This window comes from Hirundo rustica, chromosome 3, assembly GCF_015227805.2.
Source record: "Hirundo rustica isolate bHirRus1 chromosome 3, bHirRus1.pri.v3, whole genome shotgun sequence".
Classification (NCBI taxonomy): domain Eukaryota; kingdom Metazoa; phylum Chordata; class Aves; order Passeriformes; family Hirundinidae; genus Hirundo; species Hirundo rustica.
Genome location: NC_053452.1, coordinates 111,612,381 through 111,639,487, shown reverse-complemented (window position 1 = coordinate 111,639,487; position 27,107 = coordinate 111,612,381). Strand labels below are relative to the sequence as shown.

Here is a 27,107-nt window from a genome sequence, read left to right as displayed (position 1 = left end):
CTGTGGGCTCTGGGAGACAGACTGGTCATGGTTTACAGACATATTACAAGGGACTTGCAAAAAATTCATACCTTTGTTTTCACTCCTGGCTGCAATCAATACCTGGAGGAAATCAACCACAAACAAACTCTTACACCATTTCCAGCCTCAGCTTTTACTTGTGTTGTTAGGAGCACCCCATCTCTACACAGTTCATCAACAGTAATCCTCTATCCACTGCCAATCTTGCACTAAACAGCACAAGGACAAGACTTTATTTTGTTCCTTTATCAGTGCTCTATTTGTACTGCTGTAAGGAAAACAAACACACTGAAGGATTATTTCAGAAGGCAGTGGTTTGACAGATGTTGAGAATGACAGATTTCACACAGGAGTCAGCACATCCTTGAAGCAGGCATCCAGAAATCCATCTGTTGTTCTGCTAAAACTGACCTGGATTTTGCAGTCTTCAGAGGGGCTGGTTCACAAATCCAGGACCCCATGGTAGTAATGGTGATTCACCTTCACCCAGATTTTCTTTGCTGATGGCTGCATAAAAGGCATATTCAAAGCCAACATACCCATAAATTTCACTCTGCACATGACAGACATTTTTCCACTGGGAACCAGACAAGCAATAGAAAACCACTTTGCACAGGACTCTCTCATATTATCAACAGCTTTTAGTTGTTAAAAATACCAGGAGTCATTGTCAACACACATTTGAAAACCCGCTTTACCTGCTGCAGGACCTAAGTATTCCAAATTTGGATGTTCCAAAGCCCTTTATTTTTGGTCTTCCCATTAATTTTGTAAAACTTTACTTGGTTTGGTCTTTAAGTCCATGGTCAGAAGCTCCATTGGAATATCTGAGAGCCTAAGAAATACCAACTTTTTATCTGCCCAACTGCTCCAAGGAAAACATTTTTGTTTGCCTTTAAAATCTGGCATAATTTCAACAACCTTGTTTGTCTCTGAAACTAAGCACCCTTGAAAAGCTCAGCAAGCTTCAAACCTGTTGGCAGTGGAGGCTCTGGTAACTGAAAGAAGGCAGAGACATTACAATCCTCTGTATCATCCTGTCATGCAGCCTTAGGGATCTCCTTCCACACAGTCAGAGAAACAGCAAGGTTTGTTTATAGCCTCCTTATACAAGCAATGCTTTGGATTAAATGGGCACTAAAAGCTTAAGGTCTAATAAAGTTAAACAGCTGTTACTCACCCAGCTCTTCTTATGGTTAATGAAATGTCTATTTTTTTAATCTCAATTTTATAATTGTCTCTGCCATGGGCAGGGACATCTTCCACTCTGCCCACGTTGCTCCAAGCCAAATCCAACCTGGCCTTGGATACCTCCAGGGATGGGGCAGCCACAGATTCTCTGGCCAACCTGTGCCATGGCCTCACCACCCTCACAGGGAAGACTTTTCTTCCTAATATCCATTCTAAACTTGTGCTCTTTCAGTTTGAAGCCATTCCTTGTCTTGTCACTCTATGCTCTTGTAAAATGTCCTTCTCCATCTTTTTTGTAGGCAACCTTTAGGTGCTGGAAGGCCACAGTTAGGTGAACCCTAAGCCACCTCTTCTCCAGGCTGAACAATCCAAATGAAATTTGTCCAAATTTAACCCCAAATGTAATTAATCCAAATAAATTCAGAGTTGCTTCACCTCTACAACACTGCCAACTAGAGGGCTTGGTTTCCATCCAGAAATTAAGTCTTGTGCTAAACCTAGCAACCCCTGAGATTTTGAGGTTACCTACTCTTTACTACCTGGCATTGACAAATGGTTTTCAAGCAGCAAAAGCTCAATTGTACTCCAGCAGTAAATCTGGACAGCTCTGGCAGCATCCAGTGCTTAGAACTGCAGCTTCTACAGGCAAATGTGGGCTAAAATACCACAGAGAGATCAAGGTGAAGAAAGCAAAAATCTCAGTAGTGTCTACTTTTACTCTTCTTAATGTAAGTGTACATGTAACTCACCCATTTCTTGTAGGCAAACACTGTAAATGGATCCAAGAGCTGCATTAAATGCATTAGACACATATTGGCTAGACCAGTTCGGAGTTCTGTGCTGCCTGTATGATGTGTCAAACTGGGCACACTGCATTAGGTTGGGCTTGTGAATAAGTGAATACTGCAAATGGTTTTCAAAGCACGTGGGCAAGGGTAAACAAGAGATTACTCACACCTTTTAGGACTGAATAGCTGAGTGAGTGTGCTGCAAAAGTAGACTGGCAAAAGAGCCTCGATGCTTAAAAGTTGTCTGTACGTGTGCATAACGCTTTTAACAACAACTCAATTGTAACTGGATGAAATTGGTCAAAATATTGCACCTGCTCTGTTATGCATTCCCTGGAGCTCTAGTTCACTCTGTGTAAAAAATATTTTTAAGGGAATACAACAAAGTAATTTATAAAGGACATGTCCCTCCTCCACATGATCAGCTGTCATGTGCACATTCACAAAGCTGAATTTGTGTAACCAAAAAGAGACTCAGAGAAAAAAAAACACAGAGAAAAAAAATCACACACTCAAGGACCTTGACTTGAACACGACACATAACACATGAATAGCTGCAAGAATTCTTTTCTAACTCAACTGGAGATTTTTTCCCCCCCCCCCCCCTCTTTTACAGGCCTGTGTTTTGCCACACCTGCTACATTCCTTAAATCAAGGTGAATCAGGGGCGTGTCACTCTATTCAGCCTACTGTGCCACATTTTAGAGCCACTCCATAGCTGGCACACACAGGTAGCAAAACCTGCCTAACTCATACATATGTGAAAGCCATTTGGAAGAAACAAATCTAAACTGCCTGCAGGATAAACATCTAGCAGGGTACACAGAATGAAATTCAGATCTACTTCAGTCAGTTATGAAGCCATAAGCATGTCTTTTTCTCAGATTTTAGGATGAAATTTAAAACAGTGATGATTTGTGCTCTGTGCTGTTAAAGGATGCTTCATTTCTCTATTTACATAGGGCTGATCTCATTGTTTTTCAGCACCAGTAACTTAACAGGTTTTGCAGAATTACTAATCCCTTCTCATAATAAAAAAGAAAACCATGGGAATGTAAACTATTTGCCTTAATTTATGAAGCAAACCTACACCAGGACACAAAACAGATCTCAACTCATTGTACCACAACACACTGCTGCAGTGGCACTCAGAGCACAGTCAACAATATGTGACCATTTCCTGCCTGTATTCTGAGTTTTACGGTAAACAATTTATTTTATTTTCCCACAAGAGACCACAAAAAGGCAATGTGTGTGAAAGAGGATGAACAGCCAACTTACAGAGCTGTGTGCCCAAAAGGGAGATGGAGTCATGGAGGAGTCATGGAGAAGTCATGCTGACAAGCACCACTGCCTCGAAAGGGTGACAGCCTGGCTGCCGGGCACCTGCAAAGGAAGCAGGAGGCAGGTTATGGGTGTGCTGGGAAAACACAGGGACACTCCCAAGGACGTGTCCCATCACAACTTCACCTCACATTGACCTCCTGCAACAAAGGGAAGCTCAACAAACAGCCCCAAAGCATCCCAGTCTGGAGTTACAAACACATCCCTCACAAACCCCTGAGGTGGCTGAAAATAGTCTAGTTGAGGTGTTGGGGCATGGGCTGGACTCGGTGATACTGGAGGTCTCTTACAGCCTAGCCATTCTGTGATTGTGTGGAAACACCACATTGCTCTGCTTGGGAGGGCTGCATCCCACAGCCCCCATGGCTCCCCTCAGCTCTGCCCCCTTCATCAGTGTGTGGCAGCAGGAGCAGGGCAGTGACTGTCCCTTGTGCTGGGCACTGGGGAGCCCACACCTCGAGGGCTGTGTCCAGTTCTGGGCCCCTCAGTTCAGGAAGGACATTGAGAGGTTGGAGCGTGTCCAGAAAAGGGAATGGAGCTGGGGAAGGCTCTGGAGCACAAGAATGATGAGGAGCAGCTGAGGGAGCTGGGGGGGGGCTCAGCCTGGGGAGGCTCAGGAGGAACCTTCTGGCTCTGCACAACTCCCTGACAGGAGGGGACAGCCAGGTGGGGGTCGGGCTCTGCTCCCAGGGAACAAGGACAGGACAAGAGGACACGCCTCAGGCTGAACCAGGGGAGGTTTCGGCCGGACATTAGAAAGAATTTCTTCACAAAAAACGTGGTTACACATTAGAATGGGCTGCCGAAGGAAGCCGTGGAGTCACCCTCCCTGGAGGTGTTTAAGGAAAAGACTGGAGGTGGGACTGAGAGACATAGTCTAGCTGACAAAGCGGTGATCGGCCATAGGTTGAATTCAATTATCTCAGAGCTCTTCTCCATTTAATTGACCCGCTGATACTGGAAATTCCCCACAGCCCGCTCACGACTCCCTCAAGACCCCTCTCACCTCCCGCCCCCACTTCCCGCTCCACCCCCCTCCGCCGTTCATCCCAGCGCCACGCCCCCGCGCCGCAGCCAATCGGATCTCCCGCCAGCGGGCCCGCAGCCAATCACAGCGGGCGGAGGCCGCGCTCACCGACGAGCTCCCGCGCCCCCCCCACGGCCCGTCAGTTGCCGGTTGGGGCTGCGCGGGCGGCGGGTGCGCAGGCGCTGAGCCCCCACACCCTCCCGCGGTCACCTTCGGTCACCTCCGGTGCCGCCCGCGCGTCCCGGCCCGAGCGGAGCTGGAGCGGGACCTCACCGTGTGGCCCCGGCGGGGACGGGGGTGTCCCGCGGCGGGAGGCTGTAGGGACGGTGAGCCCGGTCTGAGTGCGGGTGAGGGACAGGCGCGGGGGAAACGGACCCGGAGTGCCCGGGTGCCGCGTGTGTGCGCTTTGCAGGCGGCATGACCTCCGTTCTGACCGAGCCGAGCAACTCCAAAACCTGGTCGGGAGATTAGGGAGCAGGTGGACTAATGCTGGTGGTATTTCACAGCTGGGTTGTTTTGCTGGGTTCGCCTGGGGTAGAGTTAATTTTTGGTTGGAACATTTTGGCTTATGTATAAATACACCAGTGCTGAGCAGCTTCGGAGCATTTCGAAGCGAGCGCTGCGGGTTTGCGTCTTACTGCGCTGTGGAAACTCTGGTGCTGCTTTTTAAAGCACCTGACGACATCGAACGGGTGATTCGCGCTGCGTTGCTCTTGTCATTTTTCCTTTTTCTTCTTTAAAGGACTTGTGTCCTTTAAGTCCTCTGTGCTAAGAGATGCCTTAATGCTCTTTTTGATAGTCCTTGTAACTTCTGTGTCTTATGCAGACCTTTTAAATGTTGGAGACCGGGGCGAGGGGTGGCTTCCCGTGCTTTGAATTCCCGTCGCTGCTAAAGCTACAGCTAACATTAGAGCTCCTTACACCTTTAAAATAAACCCGTCGTTTTAAGGAGTTTGCGGTAAAGGGTTGATGTTAAAAATGTTGGAAAGACAGCTGCTCTGCCTTCTGGAATCACAGTTTGCCTGCATCTAAAAGAAGATAAAGGATAAGAGAAATATAAAGTTTGCTGGAATGGGTCTCTCCCTGAGAAGCAAATACGCTGCCTAACAACATTGTAGATGGTTTTGTGAAACCTGGAGCTTCACTTCCTCTTTCTTAAAGACTGAGAGCATCATTCTGTACCTTCCTAAACAAAGTGCTTAAGTCACGCAAAATACATTAAGAGGGGGTAAAAGCTTACAAATCTTACCTGGCACTTATAATAGTCATTAATTTCTTGCTGAGAAATACTTACCTCATAGCTAAGGCTATTCATTTTGGGTTTTTTATAGAGAGAAAAGTGGATGAAGGATAGGTTTAAATGCTGTTATGGTAGATATAGAATAGCTTAGAAGGAAAGCAGAAGTAGAAGTTACTCCTGGCAGTTCTGTGTATGGAATAAGCAATGAGTAAATGGGAATGTTGAAAGGCTGAAAAGTCTTCCAGCAACTCTGGAGGGTGGAAACTGAAAAAGTGAGATGAAGAAGGAAAAATACAATTACAGTAAGAAATAGGCTTCTGACCTTAACAGCGATGTGTAATAAGAATTTAGGGCTACAGAGGACTCTTAAATTTGAGTCCAGAACTGTTCGAGTGCCTGTGTTTGAACATGAGGAAAAATACTGATTTTCTGTCTTGGAATGTAGAATTGTAGTAGGACACACACAACAATAGACTAACTGATCGAAAGAGAACAATTCTTCTTTCATTTAATCTGCAGTGGAAAAAAAATTCACTGCTCATTTGTTTTAATGTATGAAAAACTCTGACAATATGTGAGAAACCTCTGAAGTCAGTAGGGAAATGTGAGTGGTTGTTTACACTGAGTATTCTGGAATTACCCTCTGGAAGGACGATGTATATAATGTATAGCTAATTAAACTGGTCACAGCAGAATTGTTCTGGTTACGAGCCTTGTCTGTTCAAATTTTTCAGGTGCATATGATTAGCTGCTGGAAGCATTTTGAAGTCTCCAGAATGAGCTTGATGTTGAGGTTATTTTTTGCTGGAATCCTTGTATGTTGTGCTTGCTCAGCTGGTGAGTCTGTACCCAAGTTGCTTCTTGTGTCCTTTGATGGCTTCAGAGCTGATTATTTGCAAACCTATGAACTCCCACATCTCCAGGAATTCATTGAGGATGGTGTGCTTGTAAAGGAAGTCATGAATGCTTTTATCACTAAGACTTTTCCAAACCATTACACAATAGTGACAGGCTTGTATGAGGAAAGCCACGGCATTGTGGCTAATGACATGTACGATGCAGATGCCAAGAAAACGTTTTCACAGTTCAACGATTCAGATCCCTTCTGGTGGAATGAGGCAGTTCCAATTTGGGTGACAAATCAACAACAGGGAAAGGGAGCAAGTGCTGCTGCAATGTGGCCCGGTAGTGATGTAAAAATCAACAACACGACCCCTCATTTCTTTATGAAGTACAACTTCTCAGTGAAGTTTGAGGAGAGAGCGGAGAGAATTGTCAAATGGCTGAACAGCTCTGACCCAGTGGTCAATTTTGCTGTGCTCTACTGGGAAGAACCGGATGCAAGCGGGCACAAGTACGGCCCAAATGACACCAAGAGCATGGGCAGAGTGTTGAAAGAAGTGGATAAACATGTCGGTTTCCTTATGAACAAACTGAAGGCATCGGGTCTGTGGGACACTGTTAATGTCATAATAACAAGTGACCATGGAATGGCCTCGTGTTCTGCAGAGAAGCTCATTGTCCTGGATGAATGCCTCGGGCGCAATAACTACACCCTGATAGACAAGACTCCGGTTGCTGCAGTGCTGCCAAGGCAGAGTATGTTTGGGGTTGGTTATTTTTTAAGGCATATACTGAGAACTAAATCTTGTTTATCTTGCCTCTTAAAAGTACACAGTACGCTAGACTTGTTCTGATCTGTTACAAAACTTATGGAGTTCATGTTGCAGAACTTTGACATAATGAGTAAGCTGGAGAATGATGGTTTATTTAGAAGTTTGTTTTGCCAGTCAGTGGGACAAGGAGAGTTACTTGTCAAATTGCTGTGGCTGATAAGGATGACCCTTGTTGAGAAAGTTGATAGGTACTTAGTTTGCCTGCTCACTTAGTCTCTGCAGCTGTAATTCACAGTGAGGATGAAATAAACCCATGTGTTTATTCAGAACAAAAAATATCATTGTGCAAATTTCCAAATAAGAATCTAGTCCCAACTTTGATAGTTTACCACTTCTTTTTTTGGGAGTGAAATCTAAGTTTTTGTACCATGAATTCCGTTTTTGTATTTCAGAGTAGTCCCCAGCAGGCATGTCTGAGATCATGACATTGCTGGCCTCCCTGTGGCCAGACTAATGAATAAAGTGATTCATACAGTTAAAAAAAAAAAAAAAATTACCGCAATGGATAAAATATTGAGTACTTGAGGGGGTGACATTATGATGTTAAAATGAAAGCAAATTTTGAAATTCACCTGAACTGATGTAGCATTTCATAAGGGACATGAAAAAATCCTTTTCTAGGTGTTTGGGGTTTTTTTAATAATTGTTTTGAAATAATGGATCTTAGGTTTAATGACAGATAATTGTAGCAAACAGGAGTTAATTTCCAGCTGTTTCACATGCAATATTTTCCTTGGCAGACAAAGAAGATGTGTATAACTTACTCAAAAATTGCAGCAGTCATATGAAAGTTTATCTGAAAGAAGAAATTCCGGACAGATTCCATTATCGCCATCACAGGAGAATCCAGCCCATAATTCTGGTTGCAGATGAAGGCTGGACAATCGTACAGAACGAGTCCCTGTCCAAGTGTAAGTGTGTGCTCCTCTGTGGTTTGTGTGGGTAAACCGCCTTGTTTCCGTTCCAGCCAGCTGCAGGATGGTTCTCATTTAGCAAGGGGAGTCCTGGCACTGTGCAGGTTTAGGAATAGTGCAGCATTTTCTGGAACATTCTCACCCTGAGCCTGGAGTGTTTAACAGATGAGGAGGAGATGGGGAATATTCTGTTGGCTGAAACACTTTGTCATGTTCGACTTAAAAGTCTGAGTTATATTAGGCAGGTTAGCAGTCTGTCTCAAGCTTTCCCTGGAGTGTGGCTTAACTTTTTATTGTGTATAAAATATATATGTAGGGGTGCATATATTGAAGCATGCAATGCACAAAATTTAATATTATAGTACATGTGCTAGGGAATGAAAATAATTGGCAGGAAATACTAAAAATAATAGGAACACAGCAACATGTTTGAAAGCATGACACTCAACAGGTGTCACTGCTCAGTGCCTTGCTAAGCTGTGCACTTTCTCCCTGCTAGAATGTTAAATTACACATCCATAGATATGTGCATCTCAAAGAAGAAATTCCAGATAGATTTCCTTGCTGTAATAGTAAGAAAATTCAATCTGTAATTCTGGTTGTAGATGAAGGCCCTGTGTGTGTGTGTGTGTGTATGTGTGTTCAGAAAGTGATTGGACAGATTCTTGGTAGGAAAATCCATTAATAGAAATGAAATACAAAAGTACCAACTTCTGGGAACTTTGTGAGCAGCCAACAGCTCAGGGTGGTTGGTAGGGTCAGGGATATCCCTCCTGGATACTTCCCTGTATGACTGCTGTTAGAGACAGGGTCTTGAGTGGTGTAAAATCCTGGTTGCACCCAGCTTGGCTGATCTTACTGTCTGCCCTTTGCAGTATTAAGTTCATTTTTTTTTTCAGTATTTCTACAGAAGTACTGCTTTTTAATGCAGGATGTGTTTATATTTTAATTTCCCCATGTATTTGCTACAATTATCTTCAGTTTGGCAACACATAGCACAGGTGTGCTCTGATCAGAGTTCTCTTTTTCTTGTTTCTGGTTAGATTCGATTTCATATACCTAAAAATAGTTAGTAAGTGAATATTTATAAGGAACAGCATTGTATCAGTTGAAGTAAATCTCTTGTCAAATCAGTTCTATTTGTGAAGGCTTCCCAGAATGAGGCAGGGGAGGTTTTAACCTAAAAGCCTGTTTAAGGTTTATTGTCTTCACAGGCAAGGTAGCAGCACAGTGATTACCAAGGATACCAGTAACTCCACACACCAGAATCTTACTTCAGAGGTGAAAAATTGGGAACTTCATTGGAGAGGGAACTTGGAGTACCTCTGTTCAGGGCAAACAAGTAGCAAAAGGCAGGAGAAACAATCTAGAAACATGAGTCAAAACAAACAAGATGTGGTAACAAACAGAATGGTGGAAAATGTTAAAAACGACTAGTGAAAGCTCACTGAAGTGGTGAGTGTGACCTAATCAGTTGGAATATGGATATTTTGCTTCAGGGAAGCCCCCAAGGAAACAGTTCTCAAGAATATTCCTCCACTGTTGCAAGAAATGGACTCAAAATGAAGTGTAGTCACTCAAATACTATGCTGTGCGTGCTGTGCTGTGCGTTCTGGCACCTTGGACAGGTTTTTCAGGAATGCTATTAGGAAATTTGACAATGGCTGCTCTTTAGCTGTATATAGTCCATCTTAAAAACCTACCAGATTTCCAAGTACTGACCTTATAGCCACAAAGGTTTTGATGTGTGCCTGCCAGAGGCACAGTGATCCATTGTCTTTTGGTTTTGACTTTTAGGGTGTCCCTTCAGCTGAAGTACCTTATCTGATAAGCATGAATTTAGGGTATTTAATATGCTTGAACTGAACACTGTCAAGGTGCCTTATTTTTAATAAGTAATTAAAGTGGCCACTCTGCAAGGAGAGATGACTTTCCAGAATCTGAGATGTAAAAATTTGCATTCTAGCTACCGACTCATTGTGGAGTGGCGACCTCCTTTTCAACTTTGGCATGGAGAATGGGAACACTGGAAATGTTAAGCATTGAAAGGAAAAGAGATTAATGGGAGGGCGAACCATGGGGGAAGGCCGGTATGGGGAAAGACTTGTGGGGTTTGGGGAAGAGGGAAGGAACTCTGGCTTCCTTCTGTGGTCGATCCAACAGCTGCTTTTCTGTTGTGCATTAACCTTTGGTTAGACCACCACTTTGGTGGTGGGGGAGGCAGGGAGGGGATCAGTGGCTCTGAGGCAGAGGCTGTGACAGTAACTGTGTGCTCTGCTCTGCTGCAGTGGGGGACCACGGCTACGACAACGCCCTGCCCAGCATGCACCCGTTCCTGGCCGCGCGCGGTCCCGCCTTCCGGCGCGGCTACAGCCACGGCACCCTGGACAACGTGGACATCTACCCCATGATGTGCCACGTCCTGAGACTCGCCCCGCGGCCGCACAACGGCACCTTCGCCAACGCCAAGTGCCTGCTGGCTGACCAGTGGTGCATCAGCGTCCCCGAGGCCATTGGGATCGTCATCGGGGTTTTCATGGTCCTGAGCACTTTCACCTGCATCATCATCATCTCCAAGAACAGACTGGCTCCCTCCCGGCCCTTTGCCCGGCTCCAGTTACAGAGCGATGACGATGATCCTTTGATTGGATAGCGCAGAGGGAGCCTCGCCTCGCTTCCTACCTTGTGATTTCAGGAAAAAAATTTCAATTTGCACTGGATGGCATTCTTTGTTTGATGCACTTTATTTGTGTAAAATACTGTCAGCCAGACCCTGCTGATTTGTGTGACCGGTGTCATGTATAATTATTTTCATAACCAGTGAACAGGTGGCCTTTTACCGGAAGAAATGCTTAACAAAATAAGGATGCTTAGTTTTTTTCATTCAAGCCTCTGAACACTTTCAGAATGGGACTCCAGAGTGTGATTAGCCAGGATAGACAAAGTGTATTTTAATATTTGTAAATTATAATTGCTTTTTTGTATTAAATTAATATTGATTACTTTTAGTGTTCTTGCTCCTGTGTTGGAAAGAAAAACTTTATTGAGAGTTAGGAGACAGTTTTGTTTTGAGAGTGTGCCCTTATATTCAGGGAAAAAAGATCCAAGACTTTTGCTTCTACCCTAAGTCAGTAATGTGACAAGAAGTTTCTGAGAAAAAAAATAGAAGTCAGTGGTGAAAGAACTGGTGCATATCTCTTCTATTTTAAGCAATAAACTATGTGGTTCAGCATTTACAAGCCTGGGCAGGTGGCTCTGACATTTCTGGATACGTATCTCTGGATGACTTAGATCCACAGGTCCAGTTGGGATGGCACTACAGGTTTATCTCAAAAAAAAAAAGTCAGTTTAACCTGGGAGTCTTTGAAATACCCAGTTCCTTTAGCTGTGGGTGTAAGATCATTGCTCCTAAATCCTGTGGAAAATTTCTCAGGAGTAAATTCTGCTGAAGGTGATAAAGGTTGTTCTGCCCCAAGTACCAGCTCATAATTGTCTCTTGCAGGCTGTTGTGCTAAAAAGCAAGAACTGAAAGTTTGATGTGCAAGTCATCAAGCAAGGATTCCAAACTCATTATTTTAAACCCTGGAAATTTAAAGGAAGAAGTCAGCAGAACTTACCTCAAAAAATAAATTCTCTGTAATGTTTGAGGTACATAGATGCAAATTCCTGATGAAGACCAGAGCTAATTGTTCTCGTAATTTAAAGTCTTTCTTTGTTAATGGTCATCTAATAACTTATTATAAAAACAATAGTTTGAGAAAGCCTTCCATGGTACCTTACCTTTCAGTGAGATAGTTATTGCTAACCCAAGTTACCAAGTGCTTTTCCTGCAAGTCTGATGGTTTTAAAAAGTAAAGTGACAGAGAAACCTGGCAGCAGTGGGGTTTCTTTTTCACAACTTCAAATTCATTGCCATTTGGTGTTGGCTAAAGCCTTTTAGTGACCTGAGAAGGAGGCAGCAGGAACTTTGGAGAGAAGGGGTTACTTTGAACTGCCCACTGGAAAAAACAAACTTGAGCTTTATAAATGTGTGGAAGTTTTGGTAAAGTTTGTCTTCCTCTCTAGGGATTCCATTGTACTTGATTAAAAACACAATCCAAAACCTAACCAGTTCTGGTGTTTTGTGGTTTTTTTTCAAACTACTAATTATTACTTACAAATGCTTTACTCTGAATTAATCTGAACTTGAAATCAAATTTAATTCAGATTAATTGAAAGAGGCTCAGGCCTCTTGAAAAATCTATGCTGTTACTGGCAGGGTACTGGATTTTAGCCTGTTGATATTCTAGAGCAGTAGCTGGACTGAACACAGAGTCACTTCCTCATCCTGCCAAATTTAAATTAATTATTACATGCACCAAGAGGTCAGGTTAATGAGTAACTACAAAGGGAATATGTTGCTTAGACATGCTGTAAAAGGGAGGATGCTTGAACTCCTATGCTGGCGAGAGTTTTGTTAGGTTCTGGTAATTCTGCTACTGCAGAGTGGGATCCTCAGAGGGTCAGTCAGAGAATTACTGCAATGCTTTGCATTATCTGTGTTTGGAAAGGCTTCACTGGGTTTACCTTTCTGGCAGCCATCCTGTCTTCTGCCAGAGTTTTGATTTTTTTTCTAGAAGCTAAAACTGATCAGGACAGTATTTTCTCCGCGTTGTTCCTTCCACCCAGCAGCTGTCACACAGTGTGTGGTTGATGTGCTCTCAGTTCCTCTGTGCATCCCTTCCCAGGCAGGCAGCAAAGTTACCAGCAAGGCTTTGGTGAACAGAACTGTAAATGCTGACTGAAGCACGATGCAGAACTCTGATCTGAAATAGGAATGTTGCTACAGCTGGGGAAAACAAGGTCCAAATGCATTTCTCCTCCTAGCTCTAGGCAGCCCCTTCTGATGAGAACTGCTACAGGCACTGAACTGCTGTGAAACCAGCAGGTGGCTGAGTCTGGTGGAAATCCTTATCCCCCTCTGTTCCTCCTCCCTTTAGCATGAAGATGAGACAGTGCTACTGTGGAAATGGCTTAAAGAGGAATTTTAAGTCTTAAGTAGGATGAACTATATTCCAGTTGCACTGCTGATTATTTTCACTTCCAAAGATGTGGTGTGGTCTGTAAGGGTGCTGAGTCTTTTTCCTGGCACAAAGGGTTTCACAGTAGCTCTTGTACATCCAGTTTCATACAGATTATGTACAAATCAAGAGAATCTAGAAGAAACATCTTTCTGTCTTTAAGATGTGCAGTTGATTTATTTAAGGATGATTGTTTTAAAAAATAGATCCTTAAGCATGACAGAATAGTTCCACTGCCTCATTCTGGTTTGTGTGAAGTACTTCTCATCAAAGCCAGCAGCTGATTTCCTTTTGGACAGCCAGTTCAGAACAAGACCAGCAAAGCTGTGGCTTCTGCTTCCTCAAGGCTGTGATAAAGGGACAGTAGTTTATGGCAACATTTAATGACTTGCTAAATAGACACAACTCAGCAATGGTCACAGGGCAGGTTAATTCAGGGGAAGTTCCTAACCCTTAACTGGCGTTGCAGTTTTGAGGGGAATAGGGGATATTGAGTGACACTTCCCAGCACTGAAGGCTGATGTTTCATTACAGTGACTGCCTCCATATAGAAACTCTACTGGGGACAGCAGCCCTAGAACATCCACCCCTCTGGAGTTCTGTGCTTTTTGGGCATTGGCATCACGGGAACAGTTCCAGAATTGAACTACAGCTCAGAAGCACTGCTTTCAGTAACTTGCTGCCTACACACTGCCTGTGAAAATAAACCAACTTTGTGTACATCTAAGGACCAGACCACAGGGACAGATGTTTGGTCTAACATGCATGGTAGCATCTTTTATTGCAAAAAAAAACAGTAACAGAGGTTCATTAATAGGATTCAGATTAGGATTTCCTTATGGAAAGGCTGATACCACTATTGAATTTATCATTTTCATGTGCTTGCAACAATTTTTGTAGTTTACTATCTAATAAATGCTTATATTACCTTTACTGTAGGGCAAACATGCCATCAAATGTTTGTACAGCAGCACAGATATGGTCAACAGCGCATCCATGGCATTATTTAAGCAGGGAAGAAGACTGGGAAGTGAAGTAAGGCTGTTAAATTTCCATTTTACAAAGCCACAGGACCCAACGACTGCACATTTGTTCTTCTCCCACATGCAGGTCAAGATTGTGCTGTTCACACTTCTCACAGAGGGCAGGGGGGTAGAAATGAGCTGATCTTTAAGGTCTCCTCCAACCCAAATTGATTCTATGAAAAGTCAGTTTGCACAACATTTCATCTTACAACAGTCTTGGCAGTTCTGAGTTAATGGTTGGACTGGATGATCTTAAAGGTCTTTTCCAACCTAAGTGATTTAATGAATCTGAATTTTCTGGGTGGTTTTTTGGGGGTTTTTTGTTTGTGTTTGTTTTGGTTGGGTTTTGTTGTTGGTGTTGGTGTTGTTTGGTTTTGTTTGGTTTTGTTTTGGTGGGGTTTGTTTGTTTGTGGTTTTGTTATGGCTGCATTTCTTGTAGCAGCATTACTGCAGCTCTTGATCAAGAAAGTCTGGAAGATTTTTTTTTAGTAAAAGAAACTGGATTCCCACTATTAGTAACCAATAGCTGTTTTTTCCATATATAGCAGCAAGGTGGGAAACAAGAAGTCTGTTATATAAGAACTGTGACCTAAAATTCCAAAGTTCTATCACACTTCCAGTTATTTTTAACAAAGGCATACACTTTGCAGAGTCCAAGGAATATCTGGGATGCATACAAGTTGAAACCATTCTCCCCCAGTCATTTCCCCCAAGTCAAGTTTGTTTTCCAAAAGTGTTTTAAATTAAGCCAGCACTCCACATTTGACAGCATTATAGCAAAGATGTATTTTAACTTCAGCGTTTCCAAACAAGAAGGAACAAAGAAAACATTTGACATCTGTATGCTTCACAGGTCAGTAATGAAACATATCATGCATCGTTCTTGGTTCTCAAGTTTAAGTTACAAGCAGTACACAGTGTATTCAAATTCTCTTTCCAATAAACTTGTTTGTACATCATAGACAGTATCATATACACAGAAACCAAATCCCACATCCCCCCTCCCCAAAAAAAAAGGTGTCTGACAAAATGTCACATCAGAGAAAAAGTCGCTATTTTTCTCCAGGCATCATCTGTGCTTTCAAGTTCATTAGGCTCACACTCAGTAACTTAAAACAGTTGGGCAAATGTTCTAGCAAGGAACAACCCAAGGGGTACCTGCAAATACACCCAAGAATAAAGGAAATGTTTGATCCTAAAGGAAATGTTTGATCCTAATGCTACAAGATTCTCTCTCTCTCTCTCTTTTTTTTTTTTTTTTTTTTTTTTTTTTTTTTTTTTTTTTTTTTAATATAACAAAGTTTTATTTTGCCCTCCTCAAAGAAGGGCCTCACAGTGCAACACAGAACAATGACATCAACAATTCTCACATTCATGTCCCCAGCCTATTCTGAGTGTTATTGTTCCCAAACCCTTTGTTGGGGGAAACCTACTGCTCTATCCTTGTTTCATATTTGGGCAGGTAAGTCTAAGTCCCAAATGACTGATCAACACTGACAAACTTTGCCCCCTCCTTAAAATCAAGGGTCACTTTGGCTGATGATAGAACTCTACTTGCCTCAGTTAAAGTGGGGTTTAAGGAAAAGCTCTGAGATTACAACCCAGTTATTTCTACATCTGCCACAATCACTGCTATGAAATTACTGCAATAAGAATTTCTACTAAAGCAATGTTCCAAAGTGCAGAAGCTACAGGTGAAGGTTTTGGCATTGCCACATCAATTGTCACTGTTGTTGCCTTATCAAAGCCTGCAGATCTTCCTTTAAACACACAATTTTTGCTACAATTCAATTTTAAGCTGCAAATAAGCAAGAAAAAGTGGACTCGGTGCATCATTTTGCATGTGCCAGACACTTCTTGGAAGGTGGATAGGGAAGGGATTAGTAACAACTCAGAGGTTTGGGTTTTGTGCTCAGACTTCCCTGGTCTCTGAAAACTGCTGTGAACACTTTACTGGCGTCGTGGTTCAGCTGGAGCCCCTGCAGAACTCAATTTTACCTGTGCCAGCAAATTCACCTTCAGGCACAGCTAACAGCCAGCTGCACTAAGAACCAGCCTTAGAAACCTTTACCTTCAGTGTTTTATTAAGAAAATGGCAATGCAGGAAAACAAGGCAGTTCACAGCACAGTAACAGCACTGAGTCAGCTGGAGTTCACAGGATTTCATATACATCCCCCAAATCAAGGGCTGTGTTCCAACAGACCTGCATTTTTCCTGCCTTCATGAAGCTATTACAGCTGAACTTGCAGCAGAACCCTTAAGCTGGGCTATTTCATTGCCTTCCCTCTGAAGCATTCGCTGCACCCAAATGTGACCTCTGGAAATGTCCACATCTGTCTGCAAGACAGCTTGGTATAAAGCAAGTGTCCCTGCCATCCCAGAGGAACATAACAGATCTTCAATAAGTCTGGAATTTAGCCCAGCAAAAGGAATTTTGTACTCCAGCCCTCCCTTTGCAGTACTGACTGTCAGTCACACCCTTGGCTTGGCAGAGCACATCCAAAGCAGAGGTGTTCCCATCCTTGCCTTCTGCTGGGGGCTGTGGATACAGACATAAATTACATTTGAAAATACCTAGTCTGCTACTTCTGCACTAATTCTGGAAGTTTCTTTCTACTTCAGGCATTTTACTCAGCAACAAAGTGCTGAGAAATACTATCACAGGGAGAAGGGGAGAAGTCTGACAATAGACAACTTTTCTCACTTAACGTTTTTCATACAAACTTTAGTCACCAGATTCTCACCATTTAAGTGAGCCCACAAAAAAACCCACAACTACACTAGCAAGATTTATTGCCACACACAAAAGAATGATAATATGTACCTTTGTTGACTCAGAATTAATATTTTTTCCTGACAGAGGTTTTCCTCTGGAAAAACAAACTCCAGTTTTACACCTTTTTTTATTATTAGTGTGCTTTTTCAGATTTAAGAACATATATGGCTTCAGATTTATAGAGCTGCCCTTTAAACTGTGTGTGTAACCCTGATCATCCCATTCCAGGGCCCACCCAGACAGAGCAGATAAAGCACAAGACAAACTCAGAATCGCCAGTAGCACACCAGGGACAAGCCTGACAACCCTCTGAAACCAGCCTGAGCATCCTTAACTTATGCACCTCCTTTAGTACCACAGAAATAGAAAAGACTCCATTTGGAGTGGTGTGATGTTGTACATCCTGCCAACTGCATGGAACTCCTAGAAAATTTAGTGTACAGGAAATGGAAAAAGTAAAGGCCTACATTTACCTGAAATCATATCTAAAGTGGTAAAATCCTATATTTACTTAAATACGTTTTTAAAACATTAAGAATGAAGCAGTTTAATGCTGATTGCTAAAGGCAATACCACTTAAGCTTTGTATTTTGGGGCAACAGTTAACACAGTAATTTGAAGAAACAGATGTAACTCTAAGTTTAGACACCTAGCACTGCATGACCTAGCTGAATAATAATGTTCTTTCCTGCAGGATCTAAGCCACCAATTTATCTGTAATGGTGATCCATGCAAAAGCTTCATTGGGCAGGGAAGAAAAATACTAACAAAGAAGTTAAGTACCATTCAGTGATTTGTTAAAATCAAAGAGACTCAAAAAACCCCTCAAAGATTAAAACAAAAAAGAGGGTGGTAAATGAAATCACCATTTAATAGTCTGTGAAGTGCACCCCAGTTGATGTTATTTCCCTAAAAATAGCCATAATAAGGTGTTTGAGGTCTATTGTCACTACAGGTCTACATACACACAGAGCTTCCCAGGTTTACCTAGGATGTCTTCAAGCCCTGGAAGATGAAGTGGCTGCAGGGTGAAACAGGAACACACTCTCTCTCCATCCCTGGTCTGTACATGCCCAGAGTACCAATGGATCAGCATCCATCTCCTTTCACTCCACACATTCATGCTGATCCACCTCCATTGTTTATTTTCTGTGTATAGGCTTATTTTAAGCCTCAAACAGGAAACAATCCCAGGTGTTATCAATCTTGCAGCAGTGGCTGGGCAGCTTCAGTGTGTCGGATTTGCATGGAATTTGCTTGGGTGAGGACAAAATGCTTAACAAAAACTGCAGTAAAAACCAAAACAAGCAGGCTGCCCAGGAAAACTCCTACAACAGTGGAGTAGGAATCTGCTCCACGGGCTCCAGGAGCTTCCTCAGCAAGTATATCCTTCACAGCATTGAAGGAACCATTGTTGGGCAGTGGGCTGATGCCAAGCAGGTGGCACAATAAGGGGTACAAGTCCGTAGCATTCATGAATTGTTTGGTGGCATTCTTTCTGAAAGCAGGCCCAACTGCCAGAAAAATGGGATGCATTTCTGGTACAGCATTGTCATATCCATGATTACCAACTAGAAATAAAAGATAGATAAAGGTCAATATCCCGAAGTTGCAAAACAATCATTGAACATTTTCCTAGAATTATAAGAATGCAGAAAAGGCACAGCCATCCTTAGAGAGGTTTAGAAGAATTGTTTTGATTGACAGCACAAATGTCTCCTAGCAAATACCAAGTCTCGGAACTACTAAGAGAAAATACTTAAAAAAACCCACAATGGAGAGCACTATTTAACAAAGAGGGGAATAAAAATGAGTTCATATGGCAGTAGCAGCATTGTCAATGGCACACTGCACACCCAAACTTCCTTGATTTTCCTCAAGGAAAATCTCCAACTTTGCAACTGGTCTGGATCTCTTAGAGAAAATTTAAAAATACATGTAGAGACAGACTGTCCATGTGACTCCAAGAAGACACTTTGGCATTTGGTAAATTTTGTGCACCACTGACTCCTCAACAAGGAAGAACTCACGGGTGGGTGTCCAGTGCCCATTCCTGACAGTGGCATTAAAAACTGGGAATGTGTCAAACACACTGGCACAAGAAGGTGCTCTCAGCAGCTACTGAAAATCTTGTTAAGTCTTGCTGGTAACACTCTTCAGGTTCATAACCAGCAGCAAGGTTCAAAAGGTTCTCAATTAGAAATGTAAGAACTGACCAGCTGACACCTGTATTTTAGGTTACCAAGAAGTTACAGTTCACTGTCTCCATGTCTACCTATAATAAATCTCAAAACTGCAAGGTAAGGAACTTAAAAGTGTTGGGGGTTTTATTTCTCCAAATCACCTAGAATGCATTTTTCCCTCCAAGGCAAATGAAATCACTGGCGTGCAGTAACACAATATACAAAGACTCTTTGTAGCAACAGAATGAGGTTACTCTAGGCATAGCACCCACACGAGCTGAGAATCTTCAGAAAATGTCCTTGTATTTTACACCCCAACACAACTCTTCTCCAGTAAATAAGTAAGACACTGATAAAACAACCCTATTCACCTGCTACTCAACACATTCAGTTACAACTTACTTAATGTCTCAGGAAGTGCTTTTTAGTTTGCTACATCCTGAAAGACCTCAAGTATGGGGCCACTAAAACCTGTGGTTGATCTTATCTCAGTAAGTTTAATGTTTAAAGAAACAGTAAGTGCAGATCCTCCTCCCCTAACAGTAGGATGCTTCCCATCCCATCAGAGGAAAAAAATAAAAATTTCACACACTTTAGTTTTCCCTCACAGCCTTAAAAAATAGGAAATGAACATTGGTTATTGATACTAGGAGAAAGAGTACTGCATAAGGTCCCTGCCTTGGAAGATACAGCAAAACACTACAAAGACAGAATACTTACATAGAAAACCATCAGTCTTGTTATGTACAATTTCCCATCCTTTATCAGCCACTGCTAAGATGGGCTGAATTTTACTGTTGTGTTTGTAATGAAATCTATCTGGAATCTGCTCCTTTTTATATACAGTCATGTTGGGATGAGCGTTGGCCAAAGCTTCATATACTTCATCCAGTTTGCCTTCAAACAAACAAGAGACCAAAAGACAAAAAGTAAACATACCAGTGTGTTTACTGAACTCATCAGTAGTTAAAATACAGCTGGAAGAAGAGGGCAAAATGCACTTCCCCAGAAGTGAATTATAACCATAAGAGACAACAGTGTGTGCACAGAAGTTCCTGTGAGAAATCCAGAGCCTCAGTCACAGGAAGATCCCCCACAGCACCAGACTCACAGCCTGTTCCCAAGCAATAACTGCCTTGCTAATTTCAGAAAAATCCCCCATTTCACAGTTATCAGAATGTAAGCTTCTCACAGGAATGATTTAGAAAGCATTCAGTTGTCTCCTGGAAAAGGAAACAAACCCTCCTACCTCCATGCAAAGCCTGGAAGCAAAGCTCCTAAACCTGTTTGTGAGGTAATGGCTGCAATCATACCAAATCCTGTCACCTAGCTGGCTGTGACAAGAAAGTGATACTTTCCATCTATTTTAAAGCAGTTTGTTGTTTTCCTTTATTATTCAGTAACAGCCAACAGCATGAGCTACTCCTCTGTATTCCCACTGCCTGCTCCTTTCCCTTCCCTAATCACAGTGAGCACAAACCCCCAAGAGCTCTACTAACACTGAATAAACAGGCATTTTCCACCCCAAATCTTTACTTGCTTATTTCCAGTTTATGAGCTTGCCTTTCCAGTAAAAGCCATTGAAGAGCCACAACCAGTTGGTCAAGCTGGCTGGAACACCAGTGCAGAGAATGGAGGAACCGGAACTGACAGCCAGGAACACAAAAAGCAAGTTCAGGAATTGACATCTGACCAACTTTCTTCATTCCCCACCTCCACTTAAGGCCAGATTCCTACTGAGAGCCATGGAGTGCACAGAACAGACTCCCGTGACACACCAAATCCCTCAGCTCTGTGACTCAGGTATTCGTGTGACACGTGCAGCTGAATGCACAGTGTGTCTGCAGGCCCCTTTCAGACTGCCGTTTCCAGTATCCATGGAGTTTTGAATGGATTTCAGTGAAAAAAGCTTGGTAGAAAGTGGCCGATGTTTTTAAAAAAAATCTTCCTTTTCGCCCTCAGTTCCTAGAATCCACTATAGAAATTATGAAGGAAAATAGATTAATGTATACATTCTGAAGGAAACACATTAATGTTTCTTATCTCAAACTGACACAAAAAAAAAAAAAAACCCAAAACAAAACAAAAAAACACAAACAAAACAAAACAAAGCACCTAAGTTAAGAGACAAAACAAAGGTCAAGATGAGGCAGCAAAAGCAAAGGTATAAGAGACAGTTACAGTAACAAGAGGGACTCTAATGCAGCATTTCTAGGACTATATTAGTAATAAACTTAATTTTGCTATACCAGCTTTCTATACAGGATGGCAGGGAGGAGAAGCCCCAAATATAGAAAACTTGATTTTACCCTAATTATTTGAATTAATATATTAAATGCAAGAAAAAGGCCAGCACCACCAGCTGTGGTACAGGTACCTTCTTTGTGAACATCTAATTAGCTCCCCATACACCAGCATGGTTAAATAACAGCTTTAATCCATCTCTTGGGGAAGCAATACACACATCAAACAGTTAAAAGAGATTGCTGCATTTTTAAGCATTCTAACTTTTTCTCAATCTCACTAAGTTCTACCATTCCCTTGGTTTAAGAAAGACAAATTGAATAACAGGGGAAGAATCAGTGTTATGTACTTAAGCATATATTAGCTCATACCTGAACTGACAGTGAACTCAATGTTCTATAATAAAAATCACATCTGGTACCACTGAAGGGAAGAATTTTAGCTGTGCTCAAAACTAATTCTTGTTTATTGGTAGCATAATAAATACCTGAATCTCTAGGCAAAATCAAATCCAAGCTGTTTCTGAAATCCACTGAAATGGCTTTTTTACTATTCTGTCATCTAATTGCAGCAGAGATACTGTTTCTTTTCAGCATTCAGCAGTCAGGAGAATCAAGTTACGCATCTTAAAGTTCTCCTTTACTGCATTAGGGAGGTTTCAGCACTGGAGTTTGCTTTTACAGCTTTTTTATTTGTTAATAAGAACATCTTGGGCAACCTATTTGCCTCTATGGGGACAAAGCTCCCAAACTTGATTCTTTTATCACCACAGAGAGAAACAGCACCCAGCTACAGGGCCTGACTGTGCTCAGGCAGCAGAGACCTCAGTTTGGGCATACTCACATTTTAGTCTGGAGTATTCTTTGAATTAAAAAGTACAAGATACATTTGTTTATGCACTTAAATCTCACTTAATTCTGCAAAATACTCTCCCTGCTTGGGCATTAAACAGAGTGTTATCTATCCATCAGTGATGCAAATGTTACAGAATTCTTAAAAAACACGTTTCCAGAAGTCTGTCTTGAAATTCAACTTCCAAATTAGCACTTTTTTGTGTAGGCAGGTGTGTTATTTTCCAGGTTAACACTTTTGCACCAAGTAGTTTACAGTACTTGATCATCAAAATAAAAAGCAGATGCGCTAGTGACACTAAACATACACCTGACACCTCAGCAGCCCTTTGGTGACTGCAACCAGATTTCAATTCCAACATCGTTCTTGCCCATCTTTATCTCAATAAAAATGGTGTGAATGTAACTGGCTGGCTGTTCAGCATGACGGGGAAAAAAACTCAAGTGAACTACAATAGCTGGCAGCTAATCAAATAACCAACACAGGCTTTCTTTTATCAAAGATCCTCATCTGTTCTCAGTTTATTGTTTGAGTTAGAAATATAATTCTTCCACTATGGCTTCAGCATTTTGATGAAAGGCAAGATATGTAACATTCAGGTGTTATCTATCTAGAGCACCATTCAGCCTTGATAATGCCATTAGATTATCTTACTTCTCACAAGGACTAAAGGATCCTTGGCAATATTAGTCAACAGCAAACAGATTTGCTCCCTTTTCTTTTCGGAAAGTTAATCCAAGCTTTTGACAGAGCCCGCAAAAAGAACAAAGGGATCTTGCAAGTATTCCTTGTTCAAGGCTGATGTCCTACTGCCATCAATGCTGCTACCACCAACTCAGTCTATAAAGTTTGGATACTCAAGTACCTCCTCAGGAAACATTACTGCTGTAGCTCCTACCTTCTTTTGGCAAAATGGCTACTGCAGGGGAGTGGTCGATGACTTCATAGAGCTCTCTGCTCACGTACTGATCAAGCTCAATCAGCCTTTCTGAGGACGACTGTGACATTCCGTGATCGCTTGTGACTATGACATTTATCACATCCCACAGCTTCGCTTTCTTCAGTTCAGAAATGAGATATCCCAGTTTTCTGTCAATGTCACTGATTATCGCTCCCATAAGTGGGTTTTCTGGGCCTAGAACGTGGCCTATCTCATCAGGCTGTTCCCAGTACAGGAGACCAAAGTTTATGGGTTCTTCTGATGTAAACCAGCCAATGAGCTTTGCCACTCTTTCTTCAAAGGGAACAGATTCATTGTAGGGCATGTAATGTGTAGGCAAGACTCCATGTATCTTCACATCTGTTCCAGGCCACATAGCAGCACCAGATTTGTGTCCTTCCCTCTGGTTCGTCACCCATATTGGGCTGGCCTCTTCCCAGAACTTGGAGTTGTGGGTGTTCATTTTGTTCAGGGAGAAGGTTTCATTCAGGACAGGGTCATACATCTCGTTAGCGACGATGCCGTGGCTCTCTGCATAGAGCCCGGTCACCAGGGTGTAGTGGTTGGGGTACGTCTTGGTTATGAACACATTCGTCACCTGCCTGATGTGCACCCCGTTCTTGATGGCATAGTGAAAATTGGGAGTGGACACTCTGTAGATGTAATCCCACCGAAACCCATCAAAAGACACCAGCAGCACCCTGGGCTGGGCTGGCTGGAGGCACAGTGCACTTTGAAGAAAGAGCAAGAAAACTCCCAGGACTTTCCAATAACTGCTCATGGCTATGCTGGAAGGCATCTGTCCCCTCTTCTGAGGCCAACTGTTGAGCAGAGACAGAAGTTGTCAAAATCATAACTTAGTTTTAAGAATGAATGGCTAAAATATTCCTTATGTATTTATATACTCTAAGATATATTTTACAAGAGCATGCAGTGACAGGACAAGGGGGAATGGCTTCAAACTGACAGAAGGCAGAGTTAGATTAGATAGGAGGAGGAGATTATTTACTGCGAGGGGTTGAGGCCCTGGAACGGCTCCAGGGAAGCTGTGGCTGCCCCATCCATGGAGGTGCTCAAGGCCAGGTTGGACCGGGCTCCGAGCAACCTGGTCTAGTAGAAAGTGTCTCTGTCCATGGCAGGGGGTTGGAACAAGACAACCTTTAAGGTCCCTTACAACCCAAACCAGCCTGTGATTCTAGGATTCTGTGACTTGGAGCCAATCAAATGTTACACCAAACTTATGTGTCTCTTGAAATTAAAATCCAGGCCTTGAGTTCTGCTAAGAACAAACGGACATTCCACAGACACAATTCCCCTTTAAGCAAAAAACACAGACCCAAAGGCTACAGATTACCTCAGATCCACCTGATAGGGGATTTCTTCCGGCTCAACCTGAGGGATGAAAGGGCAACACGCTGTTTTGTTTCTCGGAACCCCAGCTGCCAAATTAGACATAGTCCATAAATTCCCCTTCTGGGGAGGGACAAGTATGGATTGAAGACCTCTCAAGTGAAATCAAGTTTCTGCTTCTGAATTTTACACGATTAATCATCTCAGCATAATCTACAATTATATTATTCTAATTCTTTAACAGAATGCTCTCGGTAAATAATAAATGACGGGTGGTTTCGGTTTTTTTTTTCCAAGGCCTTCTCATACTGCTCTTCCCCGAATACAGTCTAAGCACATTTACTGACCCGGGTCCCGGCAGAACTCGGCACCACAGAACTCTGGGGACGCGAGGGGCTCTGGGGGGGACGAACCCACCGGCCTGTCAAGGGCAGGAGCTGCCACACCGACACACGGACGGACAAGACAGACAGAGAAGCGCCCCGGGCCCCGCTCGGCGGCCGCCGGAGCTCGGCACACGCGAATGCCGAGCCCAGGCCGCCATTCTCCACACGCAGAGCCCGCGCCCTCACCAGCCGCGGGCCGGGGGGCGCCGGGCACCCCCGAGCCGCGGAGCCGCCCGCCCTTACCTCAGGGGCCGCGGAGCTGCGGTCCGGCCCGGCCCCGCCCGGGAGCGGCCCCGGCACTGTCACTCAGCGCCTGCGGGGCGGGCCCGGCGGGAGGGGGACACGGAATTACGGAATCACGGCGTCATTTGGGTCGGGAAAGAGTCGTGAGTTCACAGATCTACCGTGTGACCGGGCACCATGGCGTCAGCTGAACCGCCGCGCTCACTGCCATGTCCAGTCTTTTCTTAAACACCTCCCCAGGGACGGTGACTCCACCGCCTTCCTCGGCAACCTAGTCCAGTGTCCAATCATCATTTGTGTGAAGAAATTCTTCCTAACGTCTGGCCTAAAACCTCCCCTGGCTCAGCTTAGGGCCATGCCCTCTTGTCCTGTCCTTGTTCCCTGGGAGCAGAGCCCTACCCCCATCTGGCTGTCCCCTCCTGTCAGGGAGTTGTGCAGAGCCAGAAGGTTCCTCCTGAGCCTCCTTCTCTCCATGCTGAGCCCCCCAGCTCCCTCAGCTGCTCCTCACAAGATTTGTGCTCCAGAGCCTTCCCCAGCCCCATTCCCTTCTCTGGACATGCTCCAACCTCTCAATGTCCTTCCTGAACTGAGGGGCCCAGAACTGGACACAGCCCTCGAGGTGTGGGCTCCCCAGTGCCCAGCACAGGGGACAGTCACTGCTCCCGCTGGCCACAGCACTGCTGGTACAAGCCAGGTGCCATTGGCCTTCTTGGCCACCTGGGCACAGCTGGCTCACGTTCAGCCGCTGTCACCAGCACCCCCAGGTCACAGGTGAGGTGACCTCGGGTGGTGTTCGGAGCAGGCTCCCCACTATGGCCCTTGTGCAGGTGTCAAGGGGGGCAGGTTGTAAATGTGTTGCTGCATGTCATAAATTAAATAGAAATTAAATAGAAATTAAATAGAAATATAGCTCGGGCAGGACTGGCTTGGCTGTGGCCTGACTGTAAAAACAAGGAGTAAAATTCATTCTCTGGATATCTGGCAATGCTTCTTCAGTTAAAAATAAAAATAATTGGGTTTGATTCTCCTGTTTTTCTCTCAGCCTTTTTTTCTGCTCTTGTGTTCTGAGGCTCTAAATTTTCCATTTGCTTCCCACCAGATGCTTTTTCCCCATCTTTTGATGTCCAGACTGACAGCTATGCCCTGGAATGAAAATGAATTTATCCTTCCCCATCTCACTAGAATCTAAACTGCTGAACTGGACAAAAACCCAGCAACTCCTAGTTGAGGATTTGTGCTACGTATGAGTCCAAAGTCTGTGTCCTGTGTACCTACACAAACCCCACCCCAATTCATGGCAGTGTACAAAACCATTATCCTCTTACTGGTGCACAGGAACACAGAATCATAGAATTGTCAAGGTTGGAAGGGACATTGAGGATCATCAGGTCCAACCATATGGAATTACAGAATCAAACATGATGCTTATTAATCACTTTATAGCTGACACTGCTTATCTTATGTGTGTGTGTGTGTGTGTACGTATATATATAGTATGTGGGAAGTGACAGTGGTCAGAAAATAGATTTTTAGGCTTCAGGCAGTAGCTTGAAGCCTGTGAGAAAAGCCAAGTACATAACTCTCTCACTTCAGCCTGCGAAATCAAAAGGAGGAACCCAAAACAATCCTTGTAGATATCTTCTTCCTGACACCTGGTGTTTTTCCAACTCCTTTCTGGTAAAGATGTTTACTAAGAGGCATTAGTCTGAAACGACCAATAGTAATTCATTGTACCGAAACACTGGATAAAAGAACTTGTCTTTCAATAAACCTTTGCTATAATGCCCTCTGAAGAAACCAGAGATCTACGTATCATCATCTGACCTGTCCCGAATCATGAGATATA

General features: G+C 43.3%; 2 protein-coding genes across 8 annotated transcripts; one reads left to right on the top strand and one right to left on the bottom strand.

Moving 5' to 3' along the window:
* The first annotated feature begins 4,554 nt into the window (after nucleotides 1-4,554).
* On the top strand, nucleotides 4,555-12,308 carry ENPP4 (ectonucleotide pyrophosphatase/phosphodiesterase 4). 5 transcript variants are annotated; one of them, XM_040060062.2, is made up of 6 exons: nucleotides 4,555-4,697; nucleotides 5,198-5,599; nucleotides 6,346-6,448; nucleotides 6,535-7,210; nucleotides 8,028-8,198; nucleotides 10,490-12,308. In XM_040060062.2, exons 4-6 carry the CDS (start codon nucleotides 6,571-6,573, stop codon nucleotides 10,852-10,854), a joined length of 1,176 nt encoding a protein of 391 aa, XP_039915996.1. In that variant the 5' UTR covers nucleotides 4,555-4,697; nucleotides 5,198-5,599; nucleotides 6,346-6,448; nucleotides 6,535-6,570; the 3' UTR covers nucleotides 10,855-12,308. The 5 variants fall into 5 exon arrangements, with proteins under 5 accessions (XP_039915996.1, XP_039915993.1, XP_039915992.1 ...); XM_040060059.2 differs by having other exon boundaries at nucleotides 6,346-7,210; XM_040060063.1 differs by lacking the exon at nucleotides 5,198-5,599 and having other exon boundaries at nucleotides 4,615-4,697.
* Nucleotides 12,309-15,047: 2,739 nt separating this feature from the next.
* ENPP5 (ectonucleotide pyrophosphatase/phosphodiesterase family member 5) lies at nucleotides 15,048-25,460 on the bottom strand. 3 transcript variants are annotated; one of them, XM_040058555.2, is made up of 5 exons: nucleotides 25,262-25,452; nucleotides 24,637-24,674; nucleotides 23,241-24,103; nucleotides 19,967-20,143; nucleotides 15,048-18,634 (listed from the first exon to the last, which is right to left on the bottom strand). In XM_040058555.2, exons 3-5 carry the CDS (start codon nucleotides 24,079-24,081, stop codon nucleotides 18,264-18,266), a joined length of 1,389 nt encoding a protein of 462 aa, XP_039914489.1. In that variant the 5' UTR covers nucleotides 24,082-24,103; nucleotides 24,637-24,674; nucleotides 25,262-25,452; the 3' UTR covers nucleotides 15,048-18,263. The 3 variants fall into 3 exon arrangements, with proteins under 3 accessions (XP_039914489.1, XP_039914488.1, XP_039914490.1); XM_040058554.2 differs by lacking the exon at nucleotides 24,637-24,674; XM_040058556.2 differs by lacking the exons at nucleotides 19,967-20,143; nucleotides 24,637-24,674 and having other exon boundaries at nucleotides 25,262-25,460.
* Between the last annotated feature and the right edge of the window lie 1,647 nt (nucleotides 25,461-27,107).

Coding starts and splice junctions, on each gene's coding strand:
- ENPP5 (XM_040058555.2), bottom strand. CDS start 24,081: ATGCCTTCCAGCATAGCCATGAGCAGTTATTGGAAAGTCCTGGGAGTT. Junction 20,144..23,240: donor AGCCATTTTGCCAAAAGAAG/GTAGGAGCTACA, acceptor GTTTGTTTGAAG/GCAAACTGGATGAAGTATAT. Junction 18,635..19,966: donor CAAGACTGATGGTTTTCTAT/GTAAGTATTCTG, acceptor TTTTATTTCTAG/TTGGTAATCATGGATATGAC.
- ENPP4 (XM_040060058.2), top strand. CDS start 6,352: ATGATTAGCTGCTGGAAGCATTTTGAAGTCTCCAGAATGAGCTTGATG. Junction 7,211..8,027: donor TGCAGTGCTGCCAAGGCAGA/GTATGTTTGGGG, acceptor TTTCCTTGGCAG/ACAAAGAAGATGTGTATAAC. Junction 8,199..10,489: donor GAACGAGTCCCTGTCCAAGT/GTAAGTGTGTGC, acceptor GCTCTGCTGCAG/TGGGGGACCACGGCTACGAC.